At 40.2% G+C, this 22,724-nt stretch overlaps 1 protein-coding gene and 1 pseudogene across 14 annotated transcripts in view; one reads left to right on the top strand and one right to left on the bottom strand.

Moving 5' to 3' along the window:
• The window catches only part of DLG2 (discs large MAGUK scaffold protein 2), a 2,103,224-nt gene that overhangs the window by 996,774 nt on the left and 1,083,726 nt on the right, over window positions 1–22,724 (top strand). For 10 of the 14 annotated variants that reach the window (XM_074400260.1, XM_074400268.1, XM_074400256.1 and 7 more), the window contains one exon: window positions 21,265–21,426. In XM_074400260.1, the coding sequence (XP_074256361.1) occupies window positions 21,265–21,426 (162 nt within the window). The remainder of the gene's footprint in view (window positions 1–21,264; window positions 21,427–22,724) is intronic. The other 4 variants (XM_074400258.1, XM_074400265.1, XM_074400264.1 and 1 more) reach the window with 1 other exon arrangement.
• Window positions 9,734–10,281, bottom strand: LOC101032973 (large ribosomal subunit protein uL15-like; annotated as a pseudogene).

Here is a 22,724-nt window from a genome sequence, read left to right on the forward strand (position 1 = left end):
GAGATGTTAACCACAACTACAAAATTCCTTCATAGCAACACCTAAATTAAGTAATTGTGTATATAATTTAGCCAAGTTGACATACAAAACTAACCATTACAATTGCATGTCTATGTAGTAAGACCATTAGGGAGAACAGGGAATTATAAAATTCCACAATTGCCTCAGGGAGAGGCAGACAGATATAACCAGGGAGGGATACCCGGGGCCTCCATTCTGTTGGTAATACTTTTTTAAGATGGATGGCAGTTATGAGGAAGTCTGCTATATTATTCTTTATAGATTGCACAGTTGATATACATTGCTTTGTATGTAGAGGCCATTATCCTTAGCAAACTAACATAGGAACAGAACATCCAATATTGCATGTTCTCGATTATAAGTGGGAACTAAATGATAAGAACACACGAATTATTCCGTAATGAGTTTTAAATATAATTTTTAATCACAATACAAAATAATTGTTTGCTAAGGGTGTGGGAGTACTACCTGTGTAATCTGGGAAACTGAGGTGCTTCACTCCTCCCTTTAACCCAAGCTTGTCCAGCCTGCAGTTCATGGGCCACATGTGGCCCAAGATGGTTTTGACTGTGGCCTACCACAAATTCAAAAACTTTTTAATAACATTGTGGAACTGTTATGCAGTTTATTTGTTTATTTTTAACTCATCAGCTGTCAGTGTGTTTTATGTGTTGGCCAAGACATTTCTTCCATTGTGGCCCAGGGAAGAAAAAAGACTGGAGATTGAACACTCTTGTTCTAACCATTTAGGGTGGTTGCTATGAGCTAAAACAGAAATATGAGTCAGGAAGAAAGACTGAAACACAGTGTTAGACCAGATGCTCAAGTTTATAAAAAATAACTGGGGGTGCATTTCTGATGAGTGACTAACACAGATTATCTGATACCCACTGTCAACCAGGCCCCAGTCTCAAAGCTGGATATGGTTGCTTAAAGTCCACCTGCCACTTGACCATGTCCTTCTCTCCTATCAGGCAAAAGATGGGCCCAGGTGGGAGTGAACTTAGTCACCGAGTGTTATAAAAATCATTTTGTGTGTTACTTCTTATCTCCTCTGAGAAAAGACATTGGAGGTTTGAAAGAATAAAACACACAGACATTTGGACTGTTTTGTGGGTGGGCAAAAGCAAACGTGGAGTTTGTGGGCTTTAGATGCTTCCTACTGTGGGAAATGCAAGTGGGCAGGGGCCGAGCTCATTGGCCTATAGACTCTGCCACGTGCTTGTCTCAGCCTCCAGCACAGATTCTCTATATGCCTCCCACCTGCTCTACCCAACTTCTGCCCCTCCTTCTGAATCCATTCTCCTTTGGCAGCTAGAGTAAGCTTTTTTAAAAACTGTAGTAAAAACAACATAATATAAATTTTTACTCCATGTTAACCACTTTTAAGTGTACAGTTCAGTAGTGTTAATTACATTCACTTTGTTATACAACAGATCCCCAGAAGTTCTTCCTCTTGTAAATCTGAAACATTATCTCCTTTAAACAACTTCCTATTTCTCTCTCTCTAGTCCCTGATAAATACCATTTTACTTTCTGTTTCTATGAATATTGCTTCTGTAGGTACTTCATATAAATGGAATCATACAGCATTTGTCTTTTTTCACTTAGCATAATGTCCTTAAGATTATTTCCCTTAGCATAATTTCCTTAAGATTTGTCCATATTGTGGCTTGTGACAGTGTCCATTCTTTTTAAGGCTGAATAACATTTCTTTGTGTATGTATGTGTATATAGATATTTTAAACCACATTTTGTTTATTCATTTATTCATCAACAAACATTTGGTTTGCTTCCACCTCTTAGCTATCATGAACATGGGTGTGCAAAAATATTTTCAAGACCTTGCTTTCATTTCTTTGGGATGTGTACCCAGAGGTGGGATTGCTAGGTGATATGGTAGTCCTGTTTTTATATTTTTGAGGAAACTCCATACTGTTTGTGATTACGGTTACATCATCTTATAATCTAAGAGTTCAAAAATGAGCTTTTGAAAATATAAATCAGATCATATCACTTTCCTCTTGAAATTCTTTGTTGACTTCCCATTTTTTTCAGGATGGGGACCTGAATCCTTCTCAAGGCTATAAAGGTCCTATGTAATCTTATTCCAGGTTACCTCTTCTGCCTCATGTTTGCTTCACTCACCCCTCTTCAGAAAGCTGTGTCAATTCCTTGAAATTATCACACACTTTTACAACACAAATAGGCTCATGGTTGTTCTTCCTTTCATTTGAAAGGCAGCTTACTCAACTCGTCTCATGGGAAATATGCTCATTCCTCTGACTTCAGTTAATATGTCATTGTTTCAGAAAGCGTCCCTGACATTCTCTAGTGAACATGGTTTCTTCTTTGTGCTCTCTTGGAGCATCTTATTTCCTTGACAATCTGTGATCAATTCCTTCCTTATTTGATTATGTTTGTCACCTTCACTGGAAGGAAAGCTCCACAAGAGAAATAATATTGTCTGTGTTGCTTGTTCAGTATTGAATCCCTGCAGCTAGTGCACCTAATAAAACTAGTAGTCATTCTGCCATCAAGGTTGAGCAAGTCCTATCCAAATTAGGGCAAGAGTCATGATTTTTAAGGTTAAAAATAGCCCGATTTGGGAAGCTTCACTGTGATTGTTAATTTTGCATATCCAAGTAAAACCTAATGGTTTAGACACAAGGATGACTAGATACAAGGAGAAAGAAGAAAATAAAACACACAGAGCTACAAGCGAAGTGATGAACTGAAGGGACTAAGATATGCCCAAGCAGAGGCCAGAAGTTGTTTATGGATTTTAGAGAATTTGAATTGAATTCAGTTTAGAATTGAATTTTCTGTGATAAATAGGGAATGTGCACTAACTGATTTTAATCAGCCTGGCCAAGTCTCTAGAAATGAAAGTCTAAGCTTTACGACAGTACAGTCATTCAAATCATAACTTCATGGTTGATACTTTATCATTTATATTTGAAAATTTGAACTGAATATTTCTCCCAAGCACTAATTCTTCAAGGTTTCCTGAAACCTTAGATCCATATTGCCAATTTTAAGGAGAAATTATCAAGCTTATCTATATTGTAGCATGTAAATGGCCCACAGTACTTTTTTATTTTAATCTAACACAACTATTTAAGACTATACCAAGCTCTCAGGGAAAGAAATGTAAGAAACTGCCTTCAAGCATCTTAAGATCTCAAGAGAGGAAGTTTACTTCTATCATTCCTTCTCCATGGGTTCTGGTCTGTTGTTCCTTTGAGAGTATTATTGCTGTCTCTTGGACCCATACCGTTCCATCCTTTAAGAGTAGCCTGTGATATCATATTCTCCAAGAAACGGTTTCTTTACGCTATCAAATCTAGGTTAAATGACCTCCAGGGGAGCATGTGAATACTATGTTTTTAATACAATATTGCATTGATTGTAAGATGTACTTTTTTACATTAGCATCTCTGAAATCAGCCTGTGTCTTAACTATGACATTTTAGAATGAACACATTTGTCAGTCTTATCTACCAAAAACAGAGCTCACTGGGGCATTGTGGTCTCTCTAAATATTACCAGTGTCTATTACAGTACATCAGTGACTCATTTTAAGTGCTCAGTTAAAAGAGAGATGAAAAAAAAAGATTACACACTTGGTGGAAAATTTTATTGTAAGGACAGTATACAGAGACAAAGTTCAACCACATTTTGTGGGGAATAAGATTAGGAGAGACTGTGGAAAAGGTAACATGAAAAGAACCTTAAAAGAGCAAGATATTTCTCACCTGTGATTTGGGAAGCATCCTTCAAGACAGAAGGAAGAGCGTGAGACAGGAAGGTGAGAAAAGACTGGAACCATGGGATGCCTCCAGTAAAGAGAGGCTGACCTAGTTTGAAAGGAATGTAAATGGGTGGAAAAAAATCAGTAAGAGATAGTACTTTAGCAAGGCATTGAGAATGTTGTGAATTCCACATCAAAGTGCCTATGTTTTATTCTGGAGCAGTAAAAAAACTACTGAAGGGTTTTGAAGGAGTGAATGGTATGGCCAAACTTGTAGCTGTATCTGGAGGTGCTTAGTTAAAAGAATTGGTTGATGCAGAGTATATAGATAAGGAAACCAGTTACTTGGTGGCTGCTATTCACTTAACAAACATGTGTTAGGACCCACTGAATACCTGGCACAAGTGCTACAGCCATAAACAAGACTCAATCCTTGCATTTAAAGATTTTATAGTCTATAAAAAGCAAACGATCAAATAAACAGACAAAATGATGGAATAAAGTACATGTCCTATGGGTGCACAGGTAGCTATGAGTCCTGACCTCAGTCTAGGGGTAAGACATAGATGATTGATGGAGGAAGTGAATAAATTATGGAGGCTTCTGGAAAGAGTGTCATCTTAACTAAAGTTGACGTTAAAGATGTTAAAGAGATGGTGAAAGACATCTGGAAGATAACAAGTGGGAAATCCTGGAGGTGATCCATTCCTCTTACTCTGAATTGCAAATAATTCAGAATGTTGAAATTATAGATTTGGGGGAATGGGATGGGAGAAGATGGAGACATAGAAAAAGGAAGGTTGGTGTTTTGGGGTAGAAAGAGGCAAGAAATATGGTTAGAAAGACAAATGGAAGGCAAGGGGAATATTCTAGGGAGAAAAATCAAGGGTGTGATGGGGGAATGGACAATGGAGATAAACAAATATAAAACAAGAACAAATGTATCTACTGATTTGGAAGTCCATTAAACTTGTATTAGATTCATTTATCTGGTAAAATGTACTAAACCTCTGGCCACAGTGGTAGTATTGCCGCTTTCATCAGGGAGCTCTCAGTCTAATGTAAACTATCTTGGCCTTCACTCTGATATTGGGAGTCATGTTCTGCCAACTTAGTTAGATGGACTCCACTCTGGAAGACATGAGAGGAGAAAGATGCTGAATGATCATCTTCCTCTGTGTAATTTTGTATTTGGGTGACCAGGGAACTGGCAGTGTCATTAACTAGGTTATTTCTATTTATACTTTCTCCCAATTGCATTCTATGGCCCAGCAAGGATAAAGGGAAGCTTCCAGACCTCAGTTTTTAAACCAAAGGACCAATGTATCTACCATACTCAGAAGAAATATATGAGTCAGAGGGTAATAAATGCACAATATCTGAGAGACAATAGAGTGTGTGAATTAAAGTTGGGATTACAAGGATAATGAGGTATAGATCTCATTCCATTCACTAGCCATGTGAACAAGTTACTTAATTTATTTCTCCCTATATTTTCTCATTTGTTAAATGAAGGAAATAAAACAGTAACTACTCTGTAAGTTTGTTATAAGGATTAAATAATGCTTGTAAAGCATTAATACATATGCATGTCCTATCATAGGCACTAATCTGAAAGATGACACTGTCAGTTCCCAGCAGGGCAGCAGGACAAGAAAATTAGAAAACTTTCTGTGTTTTCTTGATTTGGAGCTTACATCTTAAGAGTGTAAGAAGCACAAAATAACATTCTACAATTGCACGTTCAGTTGCATATTAAGCATCTAGATCAAGTATAACTATGCCTTTCCAAAAGTAATTTTATTACATACTGTTTTATTTAGAGAACATTTAAACTACCACAAGAAAGCATGGATTATAAAGCAACTTTATTTGAGGAAACATTAGTATTTTTATTACAGTGTCTGATTGTAAAATAAACCTCTTTGATTGGAACCCACTAGTAACACGGCTGAAGTTAAGACCACACTTTCTGCCTTATTTTTCTGCTGTCCCATGTTCCAGTGCCATTGACAGCAGCTCATTTTGGGGTGCTCTAAAACAAAGGCGCTGGATAGATCAAGCCCATTTGTTCCACCACCGGAGACAATTCATAGTGGTTGCCTCCCTGGACCACTGAGTATCTTCCCATGGAAAGACAGCTGTTCATGACTGCTTCTTGGTACTGGAAGCATGTTGAAGAAAAAGGGAGGTCAAAGAATTGTATTACCTAATGCAACTAGAATTTAATTTCTACAAGGTCATAAATTTTTGCTTTTTTTTTTTTTCTACCATATTCCCAGCACTTAAGATTTGATGATTAGCATATAATGTGCTAGATGAACATTCTGTTGGAGGAACGAATAATGGTGCTTCCTACTAGGAAGGAATTTTAGACTATATAGCAGGCATCCCCAAACTGTGGCCCGCGGGCCGCATGCGGCCCCCTGAGGCCATTTATCCGGCCCCCCGCCGTACTTTAGGAAGGGGCACCCCTTTCATTGGTGGTCAGTGAGAGGAGCACAATGTGTGGCGGCCCTCCAATGGTCTGAGGGACAGTGAACTGGCCCCCTGTGTAAAAGGTTTGGGGATGCCTGCTATATAGTGTCAGAGAGGAAGTATGTGCCAATAGGCCACCCGGAAGTTCCAGGACCAAGAACAAAGTCTGCTGGAGATCATCCAGGAGATATTCTAGGTTCACGTGGGTAAGTGATCTACTCCTTGGAAGTGAAATATAATGGAAGGGCTAGGCAAGTGCCAATTCAACAGGCAGGTTCTGAAGTCCAAAGCTCACATGGCTGGGAAGAATAGCTTGAATGAGCAGTGAAGGCAACTTCAGCACCTGTGTCTGAGACTTTTTTTCTCTGCCTCCTGGACAGAAATGATCATCGTAGGCAGAAGAGACCAAGAGTGGGAGTGCTGGCCTAGCTAGAGGCATGAGTAGAAAGGGTAAGATGGCCTCACATACCGAAAAGACACTGTATCTAGACAAGTGGCAGCAAGGCCTTAGAAGCTCGTTCTCCCTCCTTCAGAAGGTTTGTGCTGTTGTGTAGGGATGCTACAATACTTGTAATAACATGGTGGAAGCCAGCTCCCTATAATGGTGATAAGGCTGAATTGAGCATGTACATGCACGTGTGTGTATGTGTGCATATGTGTGTGTGTGTGTGTGTGTGTATCAACTCTTTTTATAATACTTGGAAAGATGACTTCATGACACTGGTAGAGAAATAGGAAGGCTGGGTATGGTGGCTCATGCTTCTAATCCCAGCACTGTGGGAGCTTGAGGCAAGTGGATCACTTGAGGCCAGGAGTTCGAGACCAGCCTGACCGACATGGTGAAACAATGTGTCTACTAAAAATGCGAAAAAGTAGCCAGGTATGCTGATGCAAACCTCTAATTTTAGCTACTTAGGAGGCTAAAGGGGGAGGATCACTTGAACCCGGAAGGTGGAGGTTGCAGTGAACCAAGATTGCACCACTGCACTCCAGCCTGGCTGAGAGTGAGACTCCATCTCAAAAACAGAAAAAAAAGATAAATAGGAAGAGTCTTATTATATTTCCTAAGCACCTACCAGGAGACAGGTCCTATGCCAAAGCGTTTATGCATATTATCTCATCAATTTCCTATAGCAACCCTGTCATACATTATTAGTCCAATTTTACAAATGAGAAATCTAAATTTCAGAGAGCCTTTGTACTTCCCTAAAGTCACATTGCTGTTTAGTGCAGGAACAGGATTTAAACCCAGGAACTGAGTCGCAGGGAATTTGCATCACTCGAGGAAGCATTTTTGCTGAAATGAACATTTCCTCTTTTCTGGGCACCAGGTGCACTGAGCAAAACATGTTTCTAGCTTTTAGTAGTGAATGATTCTCACTCACAGATGCTGTACCAGTTGCACAGCTGGTGGATTGAGTCAGACAGGGACTGCCTACAAGATCATACAGTGCTCGATTGAATCCAGTGGCAGTTATCCCTGGAAAATTACTCAGACCATATTTGAAGTTTTGCTTCAAATGGATGAACTACTGTTGAGTTTGCTCTCAAATCATTGCTTTGATTTCTTGGTACCAAAGCAGTTTGACTTAAAGTCTGGTCCTCCCCAGCAAATTTATTCCCAGCTCCTCCCTCTTTCATTTGTCAGAAACCCCTTCATTTGGAAACCCCTTCCCTTGCATCCTTCAGCCAGTTCTCAAGATTAACTCAACTGAAGATGGATAAACCTTTCCAGGAAGAGATTTTTTTCTTACCACAAAACATGCAATACACTGAACCTCTCCATTGCAACAAAGCAAATACTTGATCATATCTTACATATTCTATTTTGTCAATTATTTTTGCTCCTAAAAGAAATAGATGTAGCTCCAAAAAAATGAAATTATCTTCCAGAAATAACCACTGTCAACATGTTAGTATATTCTTCCACCTCTTCCTTGCCTTGCATACACTTTAATGTCTTTTATTAGGCTTATTTGAGGTTAGTACACTGCAATGTGTGTCAAGCTGCTGGCCTGGGGTTTAGAAGGGCTCATGTACAAATACTTAGGATGGTCTCATTTGTGTGCTGTGCTTCCTTAGCTACTCTAACTCAGTGCTGGCAGAAGAGAGGACAAGGGGAACTCAGTTCTTTGCTGCATGTTGCCATTTTTCTTTCTTTCAACTCTTTTGCTCCAGGAAGCCACCAGCTAACACTCTTTGTCAGGTATATTCTACCCAAAGCTGGAACAATTCTTTCTGCTAAAGGAAAACCTTCAAAGGAATCTGCTTCATTACCTGCGCTACACAACATAAACCAGTTTTTGATTTTGTTGTTGACACTTTTACAGAGTACTGTTCAATAACCAGTTCTCCTGTAGAATCTCAACAGGTTTCTTGAGTACACACTGCTTCTAGAATGTGCTAGTCATGGTGGAGTACGCAGGCGTCTAAGGAGCTTACTTTTCTACCAGGGGTAGTTCTGTTTATTAACATTTATTGAGCATCTACTGGGTCCCAGGCAGAAGTTGGAGGCTTTGAAAAATTTGAAACATTAAAAGGCAACATTTTTCCTTCAGTTTTTTTTTTCTATTCCCCTGATTTTTTATAATCAAATAATATATCTAATGTTCCAGTAAAACAATCATAATTGATACTACGTGACCACTTACCAGGTCACAGATGCCTTCCATGCATCATTTCACTTGGCTTTCTAAAAAGTGCCATGATGTAGTTACTATTCCAATTTTTCAGATAAGAATATCACATCACAGAGTGTTTAATCAGTTGCATCACATGACCATATGGTGATCAAACTAAGAATTGATGCAGGAAGTCTCTCCAGAATCTATGCTTTTAGGCGCTATTATGAAACTGACGTTTTAGAAAGCTATTCTACTGAAACACATTGGTCATCTTACTCCTTTTGGCCCTGGGACATCACAGAGGAAGTATCACTGAAGTCTGTCTTTCTACTGCCATCATGTCTGAGTCAGTCTCTGAAAGAGCCCAAGTAACTGTGGAAGGTCTTCTTTGAAGGGTTGAGCTTTGAAACAACCCCTGAGAGTCTGGGGAGCTATTCTGAGCAATTGGGAACACTTGCAGAGGTAATGTTATATCAAGACACCAAGTCCTCCAGGGCCTTTGGGTTGGTGACGTATGCCGCTATGGAGGAGGTGGATGCAGCCCCAAATGCAAGGCTACACGAGGTGGAGGAAAGAGTTGTGGAGCCAAAGAGTGTTGTCTCAAGAGGAGATTCTCAAAGACTAGGTGCCCACTTAACTGTGAAAAAGACATTTGTTGATGGCTTTATCAGTTCATGCTTGCACTGCTATCAAGAAATACCCAAGACTGGGTAATTTATAAGGAAAAGAGGTTTCATTGGCTCCTGGTTCTACAGGCTGTGCCAGAAGCATGACGCTGACATCTTCTGGGCTTCTGGGGAGGCCTCGGGAAACTAAACTTTCTTTTTTCTTTTCTTTCTTTCTTTCTTTCTTCTTCTTCTTCTTCTTCTTCTTTTTTTTTTTTTTTTTTTTTTTTTTTTTTAACAAATACTCAGCATTTAATGAACCTCCCTCCATGTGGCTTCAAGCTACCAGGACAGAGGCCTCCCCCGACACCTTAATCTTCTCCTCAGCTCTTCTGCTGCAGAATTTGGCCTTGATGATGACAGGCTGCTTTGGGAGCTTTCCCTTGCCCAGAACTTTATAGTAGCCCGATGGCACCACATCAATGGTGGGAGCAGCCCCAGTCTTGTTTTTAGCAGCAGTCACCCATGTCTTCTCACTGACCAAAGTCCACAGTTTGTCAAGGTTGACAGTTGGGCAGAAGCTCTGGTTCCTCTTCAAGTGGTAATGCCTCATACCAACTTTCCCAAAGTAACCCGGGTGGTATTTGTCGAAGTTGATCCTGTGGTGATGCATACCACTGGCATTACACGGCCTCCAGGGTGCTTCCAGTGCTTGCCTGCAGAAATACAAAGCAATGCGGCCGTGGCTGTGGCTCATGCGGCCCCGAAGTTTCCTGGTCTTCGTCAATCTGGATGGCATGTTGGCGGTCCACACGAAAGACAGGAAACTTTCAATCATGGCAGAAGACAAAGGGGAAGCAGATTTGTCCTACATGGCCAGAACAGGAGGACGAGAGAGGGTGGGGGAGGTACTACACACTATCAAACAATCAGGTCTTGTGAGAACTCTGTCATGAGACAGCACTAGGAAGATGATGCTAAACCATTAGAAACCACCCCCATGATCCGATCACCTTTCACCAGGCCCCACCTCCAGCACTGGGGACTATATTTCAGTATGAGATTTGGGTGGGAACACAGATCCAAACCATGTGAGTGGCATTAAAGAAGACACTAAAGAACATCACCTATGAGCCAGGCACAGTGGCTCACTCCCACAGTCTCAGCACTTTCGGAGACCCAGGTGGTGAATCACTTGAGGTCAGAAGTTTGAGACCAGCCTGCCCAACATGGTGAAATGCTGTCTCTACTAAAAATATGAAAATTAGCCAGGGTTGGTGGTGGGCGCCTTTAATCCCAGCGACTCAGGAGGCTGAGGTGAGAGAATCACTTAAAACCAGGAGACAGAGTTTGCAGTGAACCAAGATTGCACCACTGCACTCCAGCCTGGACTATGGAACAAGACTCCTTCTCAAAATAATAATTAATTATAATTATTATAAAGAGAGAAAGAACATCACCTAAGAGATTACTTTGAAGAGTATGGGAAAATTGAAGTGACCGAAATCATGAATGATTGAGGCAGTGGCAAACAAAGGAACTTTACCTTTGTAAGCCTTAAGGACTATGACTCTGTGAATAAGACTGAAATACCACACTGTGAATGGCCACAGCTGTGAAGTTAGGAAACTTCCAAGAGTGTTCAGAAACTTCATTACTGTCAAAGCAACAGATGGCTAGTGCTTCATTCAGCCAAAGAAGCCAGAGTAGTTCTGGAAACTTTGGTGGTGGTTGTGGAGGTGGTTTTGGCATGAACTATGATTGTGGAGGAAACTTCAGTGGTCATGGTGGCTTTGGTGGCAGCTATGGTGCTGGTGGATATGGTGGCAGTGGGATGGCTATAATGGATTTGGAAATGATGGAAGCAGTTTTAGAGGTGATGGAAGCTACAGTGATTTTGGCAGTTACAAGTCTTCAAAGTTTGGACCCATGAGGGGAGAAAACTTTGGAGGTAGAAGCTCCGGCCCCTGTGGTGATGAAGGCCAATCATTTGCCAATCCATGAAACCAAGGAGGCTCTGGTGGTTCCAGTAGCAGCAATAGTTATGGAAGTGGCAAAAAATTTTAATTACTTCCAAGAAACAAAGCTTAGCATGAGAGGAGGGCCAGTGAAGTGACAGGGAAGCTACAGGTTACAACAGATTTGTGAACTCAGCCAAGCACAGTGGTGGCAGCGCCTAGCTGCTACAAAGAAAACATGTTTTAGACAATACTCATGTGTATGGGCAAAAAACCCAAGGACTGTATTTGTAATTGTACAGTGGTTATTTTTGTTTCTGTTCTGTGGAAAATGAAGAGCATTCCACCAAAGTGTTTTTAGCCATGTGAAAATTTCATTCTTAGGGACCACATTTTTTGTTGTTATGACAAATCCGCAAAAAACTAAGGTCTTGAGACTCCAAGCAAAGGATTAACATTTGTCAAGCAGCCACTGTGTGCCAGGAATACAGCATCTCATTCAATCTTCATGTTTCTATGAGATAGATACTGTAATTCCTGGTTTATAACTTCAGTCAATTGAATCTCAGATGTATCCAGCAATCTGACAAATGTCTCCCAGAGAGTAAATAGTATAACCAAGATTTGAAATCATGTTTCTAATGCCAGAATCCATGCACTTTCCACTGTATGATGCTGCCTCTTGGAATCAGAGGACTATGTTGGTTTGAAAGCCAGCTTTGCTATTTATTTAGCACTTTGGAAACTCTCTGATTCTCTGTTTTCTCATTTGGCAATCAGAATGATGATACCATTTTAATCTCTCCAATTCTTGAGAGAATTACTGGAGACAGTGTTTCTGAAAGTGCTTTGTAAATGATAAAGAGCATTTTGAATGTGTGGCATCTTACACAGTTTCATTTTGCAATTCCATACTCAATATTTTCTCAGATCACAGGTCTGTGATTCCATTCTGACTTATACTCAGAGATCTTGAAGTCTGTTTAATTCTACAGTTACCTGTCCTGCGTTAGCCTAGCCTTCCCTAGAAAATGGGCCTAGTGCATTTTATGGGAGAAATTGTATTTCTATCGGGCTCCATTTCTAATATCTTCAGTTTACAGATGGAGGGTAGCACTGATCTAGAGTAAGTTCTCTCGTAGTTATTTAAATCATCAGTTCCTTAAAAAGGATCTTAAGATTCATTAAATATTCATGAAGCATCCTTCCTGGCAGCTCCTCCATAGTAGGTAATTACATAGAGTTTAAAATATCTGACGTTGCTTGGAAGCACACAAAGCTCTGTCAGCTGCAAGCAGACAGCTGATTTGTAATTTAATTAACATCCTGGCTTGTCCTTTTCTTTGTGGAAAAAAAGCAGGAAAGTATTTCCTTTCACTTGTGAGTTCTGTTTAAAAAAATTCAAATGGAGCACCTGGGAGAGCTTTTCATTTTTCACATCAGTGCTGTTACTTACATCCTGCTCCAAACTCTGCAAAAATTCCTCTTTCAAAGGTTCTTTGGGCAAGCCGTATTGCTGATTGTGGGTCATTTTTTTGTTAAGGGTGACTTGACTTCGGGAAGATCTGTGTGTAATCAGTGAGCTTTGACCCACTTTTATTAACTCTTTTTGTAATTATTTCGAAGGTAGATCTGGCTGCAGACTACTTACTTATTCAACAAACATTTATCAAGTACCTACTATGTGTCAGGCACAAGAGGTCAGCAGTAAACTGAACAGGTGGGGCTCTTAACCCCATGGCGGGCTCAGGGGCAGGGTGGTTAGTTCAATGGAGGAGACAAATGGTAAGCAAGTAATCACAGAAATAAATGTAAAATAAAAATGTGCCAAGCTTTATGAAGAATAAGGACAGGGTACCCTGAAAGCCTATGAAGCAGGGAGCAGTGTGCAGAAGCAGGGAGAGAACTTCCTAATCTGAAAAGTCAGGAGGTCACCTTGAGGAAGTGAAGGTGAAAATTACGTATAGTCTCTCTTGCCTTTCCTCCTATTTTTCTCCTATCTAAAACTACCTGCACTGCCAGATTTGCAAACTATATGTAACCATTTTGAAAGAATGGATTGGAATAATAGAAAGAATGGACAGAAGAGATTGAACTCTGCTCCAGGAAAGACATTATTCAGCGAATTCGTTTCAAATTAAAGAAATGGATATAAAGACTTATCACTGCACTGAACAATCCTTCATATCTCTTATTTTCTTTTTTTCCCCTCATGTCTTCCCTCCAGGGAGGAACGCAGTGAGTAGGAGTGAGGACCCAGTAGGTATAAAAAGGTGATGAGACACAGGTCATAGATAGGCTAAGGCATCATGGGAAAAGGAAGAAGCTGGAGAAAAGGATCTGCTGGCTACCTACTGCAGAAGTCTTGCTAAAGAAAGTCCCTGAAAGTAAATATCAATGTGTTTAAACAAAACATTGTCCTCTGAATAAGAAGGTGGCTGGCGGGGCCTAGATGGCAATACTCAATTATGGAACTTAAATTTCTACAGCCTTGAGAGGAAATGAAAACGCTTTGTTTTCATGTGGTTCATTTGTGAGTTTGTTTTCTTTGTCCCTTTGATTTTTTTCCGTCTTCTGAGATTCATTCACCTCTTCATTAGGGATCCCTTTGAAATTCTGTTATTTATTTATTTCCAACTTCATGCTTCTAGAATATGTGCTTTCTTTCAGCCAAAGCACATTGTATAAAATTAAGAGGCTTTCTTCCAGGAGCAGCACTTAATCAGTCAACCCAGGCCTATTGGACACACACTACGTAGCATTCTAGCCTGACCACTCCACAGGATACAAAGATGTAAGTCAAGATTCTTACACTCAAAGAACTTGGATTACAGAGGGAGAGATAAGACTTGACACAGAGAACACTGTTTGTCAGTACAGTTAACAGAGGCAGTGAAACTGATGAGTTTTTAATGTCAGACTTTGTATTAGGAACTGTAATTACTACTTAAGTCTATACCTGCTTTATAATGCTGCTATAAGCCTTAAGTGGGGTAGTTTCTGTGACATTCTTAGCAAAGTGTTCATGGATAGTATTCACTGTTATGTATGATAATATACTGACTGTTCATATGCGCACAAACATGTTCTGCTTCTCTTCAGCTTTTGATTTGTTCTCTCTGTCTCTCATCGGTATAGTGCCAACTCCTGCTACAAGGGGAATGTAGAGCCCTTTTTATGCAGCAACAGAGATAAACTCAGAGTTTTATTTATGAGGCCTTGAAATATTTCCAGTTTCTGGATCAGTTATGTACTATGCCAGCAAAGTGCTATCTTTCATATTGCACCAGAGAACCTCTAGTGATGGATCAGGCACATGTAGGATTCTGTGTTTAAATTCTGGGAAACTCAGGATTGTTTGTTCTGACTCACACAGGCATCAGCAGAATATACTTAGCAGAACCTGGTCAGACTTGCTTAGCCTTTTTCTGTCTGTGTTGGCAGGAGTGTGGTAGAAAAGGAGTATGAGTATGATTGCATGCCATCTCAGCTGGGAGGGCTTTCTGATCAGGTGTTATTGCTCAGATAATTACGGTTTAATTCGGTTAAAGTTAAATGTACTGGTCTCTTTGTGTGTCAGTTGTCAGGCATTGTAGATTCAGAGATGCACATGACTCTACATCTGCTCTTGAGGCATTTGTAGGCTAGCAGGGGAGACAGGCACATGGACAGGTCATTACAACATGAAGTTCTTATTCATTGGCAAAAACCTGTGCAGAACACTATGGGAGCATAAAGGAGATATAGATGTCCATTCTTTGAAGTCAGAGAATGCTTCTGAGGAGGTAACACTAAATCTGATAATCTGGAACCTAAAAAAGTTTGCATGATGGAGGACTCTGGGGTTGGGGCCAGTGTTAAGCTTCAGCAGGGGGATGAGGATAGAATTCCAGAAGTTAGAGGCAAAACGAACTAAGATAGGGAGACATAAGTAGTATACAAGGCATTCCTGTCTTGAGCAGTTCTCCTGCCTCTACTCCCCTTAGAGCTGAAAGAGGAAGTGTAATCTGTTTACAACGTTTCTTTTTTTTTTTTTTTTTGAGACAGAGTTTCGCTCTTGTTACCCAGGCTGGAGTGCAATGGCACGATCTCGGCTCACTGCAACCTCCGCCTCCTGGGTTCAGGCAATTCTCCTGCCTCAGCCTCCTGAGTAGCTGGGATTACAGGCACGTGCCACCATGCCCAGCTAATTTTTTGTATTTTTTAGTAGAGATGGGGTTTCATCATGTTGACCAGGATGGTCTCAATCTCTTGACCTCGTGATCCACCTGCCTCGGCCTCCCAAAGTGCTGGGATTACAGGCTTGAGCCACCACGCCCGGCCACAACGTTTCTTTTACTCAAGTCCCCCTCAACAGACCAGGCTGAGGAGAGAAAAAGAAGAAAGCATAGATTGTGAAAGAGGCCTTCTACCAATGGCCTTCATTTTTTAGGCCACACAGAAACCCTCAAAGGTGCCCAGAAAGGCCTTAGTACCTACCAGACAAGCCCTTGAATGAAAATTGACTCAGAATTGCCCAGAATGTTAGGGCTGATTCTTAAGTCAGTGTGTTAGAATATTTCCTAAAAATTTTATTTCCTAATGATAAAGTTGGCCTCTAAAGACCTTCGAGTCCTAACTAACTCAGAAGACTATTTAAGTGCTCTTTCTCTAGAGTGAAACTAACATGTATTTGAAACCTGGTTTGCCATTTGCCAGGTGTGTAAGCTTGGAAAAAATACCTAATTATCTGAGTCTAAGATGAATAGAATAAAACCTATCTCTCATATGGTGATGATGCATATAACGCATTTAATACGGCTCCTGGCACATTAACTGTAGCTGGTATTATCATTGGTTGTCAAATTGCATTAGTGTTAGGATTAGCATTTTTATTAACATTAGCATTAGTATTGGTGTTAATATTAATCCTGGTATTATAAATCATTATTTTTGTTCAGCCGAAGGAAATACAGATTTGAATACAAGCGGAGAAAATCTGCTATGCCATATCAGGGTGATTCCTTTGGAAACTTGACTTTGAGTTAAAGATAGTACTTTCTCATCAGTTTTTGTCGTCTCTTGCTTAGTCATAGGCTGAAGACTCGAAGGAAAAAACAGGAGAGAATGTCTGCTTGGCACTGGGCAGAGTATTATTTAGGTCCAGGGTCTCGTGGATGACTCCTTATTGTCTGCAGCAGACACCAACCTGCCTTCCAGCATCCTCCTGCCATACTGTACCTCACATCCTAAGGTCTATCTAAGTCTTACACCAGCTCACTAGAAGCAGACCTAAGGTGGGATTTCGTGTGTGCATGATTCATGGAGGGCAGTTCCAAGAAAAACAACAACAACAACATAGGGATTAAGGGAAGCATGAAGGAAGTCTGCAGAAATGTCGGTCCAGGTGCAGTCTAAATTTAAGCTAATCTCACTGGATACTTCACAGTGTGATTCACACCACAGGATTTATATCACCATGAGGTATGAAAGTTGGGGTTCAAGTATGACTCCTGTGTATATCCAAGAGAGGAGGCTTCAATTACACAAGGGCAGGCTTGCTGAGAAGTATGCAGATGTGAGCCTTCAATGAGTAAAATATATTTTCATGGATTTGGATGGGTACACAATAGCATCTGCTACAATCCACGTTAACACCTCACTGTTACTTCAAACATCATGCCCTATCATGTGTCTCTTCTACACATGTTGTGCCTTTGCTTGGAATATCTTTTAACTCTCTCTCTTTTTTTTTTTTTTTTTTTTTTTTTTGAGACGGAGTTTCGCTCTTGTTACCCAGGCTGGAGTGCAATGGCGCGATCTCGGCTCACCGCAACCTCTGCCTCCTGGGTTCAGACAATTCTCCTGCCTCAGCCTCCTGAGTAGCTGGGATTACAGGCACATGCCACCATGCCCAGCTAATTTTTTGTATTTTTTAGTAGAGACGGGGTTTCACCATGTTGACCAGGATGGTCTCGATCTCTCGACCTTGTGATCCACCCGCCTCGGCCTCCCAAAGTGCTGGGATTACAGGCTTGAGCCACCATGCCCGGCCTATCTTTTACCTCTTTAAAGTATTCCAGAATCTGTTTCAAACTGGGAAGCTGCAGGCAGACAACCACAGATGCTTACCCATTTCTGCTCCCACAGAAGTAAGTTTATCATGAGTTATAGTAGCTTATCTGTACACAAGTATAACTCAGTAATGTATGGTCTTGAGGAGAAGAGCTCTTCTTTTCAATTCATATTCTCAGCATATGCTGAAATGAATGATGAAAAATATATCTAGTACTTAATAATCTGATGTCCTTTTGGACTGTGTCAAGCAAATGATGTGATTGTCTTTTTTTTTTTTTTTTTTTTTTTTTTGAGATGGAGTTTCACTCTTGTTACCCAGGCTGGAGCACAATGGCATGATCTCGGCTCACCGCAACGTCCGCCTCCTGGGTTCAGGCAATTCTCCTGCCTCAGCCTCCCAAGTAGCTGGGATTACAGGCACGCGCCACCATGCCCAGCTAATTTTTTGTATTTTTTTAGTAGAGATGGGGTTTCACCGTGTTGACCAGGATGGTCTCGATTTCTTGACCTCGTGATCCACCCGCCTCGGCCTCCCAAAGTGCTGGGATTATAGGCGTGAGCCACTGCGCCTGGCCGTGATTGTCCTTCTTACTTGAACCGCGGCTCATAGCATTTTATAATGTACAAGATTGCATCTGATAGCCAAAACAGTATGTGACTTAAGCGACTGATACCTGTTTCATCCATCTGTGTAATAGTCATTCATAACTGTATTCAACAAACACTTATTGAGCATAGGTATCGCGTACTTGGCTAAAGACTGGAGATGTGAGGATAAATAATACCAGTGTGGTCCCAGTTCTTTCAAGATTTTATGGTTGAATGGAAAAACACAGAAAATATACAACCATATAGCATGGTAAGAGTCGTAATTGAAGACTACAGGGAGTTATGAGAACATGCAGAAGTAGAAGTTCTGGAGATCTGTTGCACAACAAAGGAAATAAAATTAACACTACTGAGCTATACACTTGAAATGGTCAAAATTTTATGTGTATTTTACCACAAATTTTAAAAGAAGTTGAAAAATGAAAAGTAATAATTTGTTTATATTTATTTCATAATTATTGGAGTGGGAATGGTGAGAAAAAAAGTAATTCAGGGCCAGGCGCAGTGACTCACACCTGTAATCCTAGCACTTTGGGACGCTGAGGTGGATAGACCACCTGAGGTCAGGAGTTCGAGACCAGCCTGACCAAGATGGTGAAACTCTGGCTCTACTAAAAATACAAAAATTAGCCAGGCATGGTGGCACATGCCTATAGTCCCAGCTACTCAGGAGGCTGAGGCAGGAGAATTGTCTGAACCTGGGAGGTGGAGGTTACAGTAAGCGGAGATCACACCATTGACCTCCAGGCTGGGTCACAAGAACAAGAGTTCATCTCACACACGAAAAAAGAAAAAGAAAAAGAAAAAGTAATTCAGAAGTAATGGGGGTTCAGCTCATTTAATGAGGTTGAGACGCCAGCTTCTAACAGGGTAAGAAAGCTTGTGCTCTGTCCTGTAGGCAGTGTGAGCCATTGGAAGCTTTCAAGAGGGACTTTATTAGACTGGATTCAGAAAGTTCCCTGGATCCATGTAGAGAATGTATGGGAAAGGGGAAGCTAGCAGTTCAGACGCTATTGCTATGGCCCAGCTCAGAGCTTATGGGATCCTGAACATGGACAGTGTTGGTAGAGGGTGTGGGAAAAATAAGGACAGAGTGGCAGTATTATTTAGGATATAAATCAGGAAGACTCAGTAACTTATTAAATTGACTGATGGCACCAGGCAAAAGATGGGATGGAGTCTGATTGACTCCTTTTCTGGCTCAGATGACAACATAGATGGTAGTGCCTTTATGAGAGAACTGAAAATGGGGAGCAGATGTGTGAGTCAATGGGTTGAAAGCCAGAGAAACTAAAATGGGCATATGTATGACATTATTCCAGTCACAATGAGAATAACTGATCAAGAGTGAATGTTAAATTTGATCCATGTTTCTGAGGCAGATTACATCCCAAATTATTCATAGAGTTAAACAAAAGCCTGGTATTTACAGTTCACATAAATGTTCTAACCTCATTGTGTTATGTATTCTCAGTGACTTTTTTCTAATAAGCTGCCTATTCAGTTTTCAGACTTGGACTTCATCTCCTTATGGGGGTAGAGGAGAGACTGTTGATGACTGAAAGAGGATTCAGATTGCAATGATCTGCATAGGGTCTTGGCTCTGTTGCCCATCAGTCAAGGTGACTTGACAAGTACCTTTTCCTCTTGGAGTGTTAGTTTTCTCATAGGTAAATGGCCAAGAATGATTGCAGTGGAAGAAGTGTGTGAGAGTCCTTTGGAAACTGCAATTATGACATTGTTATTTTTGTTGAGACTAATCTTACTTGAGTTACTGAAGAAAGCCCACCCCATCCCAGAAAGTATAAGTACTGATAATCCCTTTCTAAGGAAGAGTGAACAGATTGAATGACCAACCCCAGAGTGGTTCTTGTGACTTTTACATTACGGGTCAGTCTAAGAGCTGATGTCCAAGAAATTTTATACACACACACACACACACACACACACACATATGCCAAAATAACCATCGATGTTAACAATAATGGGGCACTGGGAAGAGGTGAGGCATCACAATTAAGCCTGAGATGGTGTTATAACAACAATTGAGATCCCTGCTCTCAATATCCCTGTGCTATGCACAAGGAATACAGGCAAAGTAAAGCAAACTAACACTTCATTATCTGAACTGGGGGTCACACGTAGAGGATTCCCTTTCATCTTTCCCAGGTAGGACAACAGCCTTAACAATGAAACTCTAAAGGGACAGATCCAGGGGAACAGGGGTATGAACTAGAAAGAGACAAAGAAACAGGAATGAAGAACCAGGCTAAGGCTGAAGATGGAGATAGACCCTAAGACTAGAGCTGAGTTCCCGCAGACCATTCCTTATCCTGAACCTTTTTTTCTTTCTGCCAACTTCTTTTATATCTGCTTGGAAGACTCAAAAAATGATCTTTACTGTTACAGGCATGTATAAGCAAGATGGTTAAGAAAAGAGGAAAAGGGAACAAGAGAGAAAGAAGTATTTACCTCGATCCCCTCAGGGAGCCATCAGAATACAGGCAGATGCCTTGCCTTGGTTTTTAAAGCTGTTTAAAAGCTAGCTCTTCTAAAAATGGAGATATTTTGTGCTGGAATCTGGCTAACCCAGATCAATACTCCTTCTCCTCGGGGGTGAAGTAAAGAAAGATAAGATTGTCTTCTCTTTGAGTCTAATACAAACAATGCGTGTGGCAAAATTTTTCCTCATTGCCAAAGGAACTTAAATCACTCATACATTCTGAAATAAAATTAAGTTTCTGAATGGGATATATCAGAATTATTCTGTTTTCTTCTTGCTCAGTACTTTTTTTTTCCTTCTTCATTAGGATTTTTAACACATAGCTACTCTGGTCGGGAGGATTACCTCCTCACTTACTTAAGTAAAGTAAATGTTCTGTCTCATTTGTTATCACTTTCTGTAGCTCATAAACAAAGAGTATATTGTCAGACAGAAACAAGTCCTGGGCATTGGTCAGTATTGGTTTTTAATTCAGTTTTGCTTGCATTTGACCTGGTCTGCAGTGACCGCCGGAGGAGTCTTCAGCAAAACCCATTTGGTGAAGTCAACAGTAGGTGCACACTGTGTCCTGTGGATGTTAGAATATGAAGTTCAGTCTATATCCTTTACAAACACTGATATATATGTATTTTTCCTTTCTTTTCTTTTCTCCTAGAAGTATCGATATCAAGATGAGGATGCTCCACATGATCATTCCTTACCTCGACTAACTCATGAAGTAAGAGGCCCAGAACTCGTGCATGTATCAGAAAAGAACCTCTCTCAAATAGAAAATGTGCATGGATACGTCTTGCAGTCTCACATTTCTCCTCTGAAGGTCAGTTATGTTGCTTTTCCAACTTTATAGCTGGTGACAGTGGTTGGTCCTCATTGCTAACGGAGATATTTGCTGGCCCGATTAAGTGAGACTCTTTGAAAACATGATAGAGGACACTGGTTGCCAAAGGGTCTTTCTGTGCTTTGGAGGCTCACCTTGTATATTTGGGACATATTTTTATTGCAGTTGTTTGAATATCTGGAAAAATCCTTTTAGTTGTTGAAAATGGACTATAGTATCAAGAGTGAAAAACTGAAAGTGAAAATAAGCTAACCATGTATTTTTAAACCCAAGTAATCAAGGTGTTGCTCAAATGCACTGTGTTCGTCAGTATTCCTGGTCCAACAAAGGAAGCAAATGTAACATGATCACATCTAACGACTGCCTTACTGCGTAAACTCTGAAGGACAATGTGCGAGTTGTCTAATCAATGCCTCTATTTTATCCTAGAGAAAACTGTTTACTATATTTCTTTCAATTTGGTGTCACACTTTTCCCAACACTTTTTAAAATTCAATTTTAAACAATTGCTTGATAACTTATATGTTAGCAAGAAGGGATAATTAAATGAGAAAAATACTTTTTTCTGCCCCTTGGTTGCAAATTACTCTGCTTTTTTGGGGGCTGAACTGGCACTACTAGATTTTGTGTTTTGGATAAAAAGCTTATAAAAGTTGATTAAAGTTTAAAAAGAAAAATCCAAATAAAGCTGAAATAGAAGATAATTGAAATGGAAAAAAGAAAAACACCTACCAACTAACTCCTTAGTAATTATTAGTAAAGAAGAATTTCTTTTATCACCTAGAACATTCATTTTATTAGCATTTCTATATAGCTATGCTACAATAAAAATATAGACAGAAGACTGTGTCTCCAATGTTCTCTGGATCTTATACCTGCCAAAACATCTAAGAGAGGTTAAATTATGCTTAACCTTATGTTTCAAATTTTGGCACATTTCAAATATTCTTGTATGCCAAAAATGTACTGTCAAATAAATTAGCTACAGCTACTACCAATACATAAAAATATTAGACCAATTGTCAAATTCCAGTAAACATTATTTAATAACTAAAAATATATAAATATTAATATTATACTTCTGAGATTCGTTGTGTAAATCTCCAGAGTTTCTTTGCAAGTAGTCGGATGACTGGTGAAAATAAGTGTGTTTAACCTGGAGAAGAAAAGATTAAGAATTGGGAGACAAGACTTAACCTTTTCACCTTAAGAGCTGTCATCTGAAAAACATGACATTGATGACATGCGGAAGGTAGAAGCAGATGCTCTATGCATAA

This window comes from Saimiri boliviensis, chromosome 6 (genome assembly GCF_048565385.1).
Source record: "Saimiri boliviensis isolate mSaiBol1 chromosome 6, mSaiBol1.pri, whole genome shotgun sequence".
In the NCBI taxonomy this organism is placed as follows: domain Eukaryota; kingdom Metazoa; phylum Chordata; class Mammalia; order Primates; family Cebidae; genus Saimiri; species Saimiri boliviensis.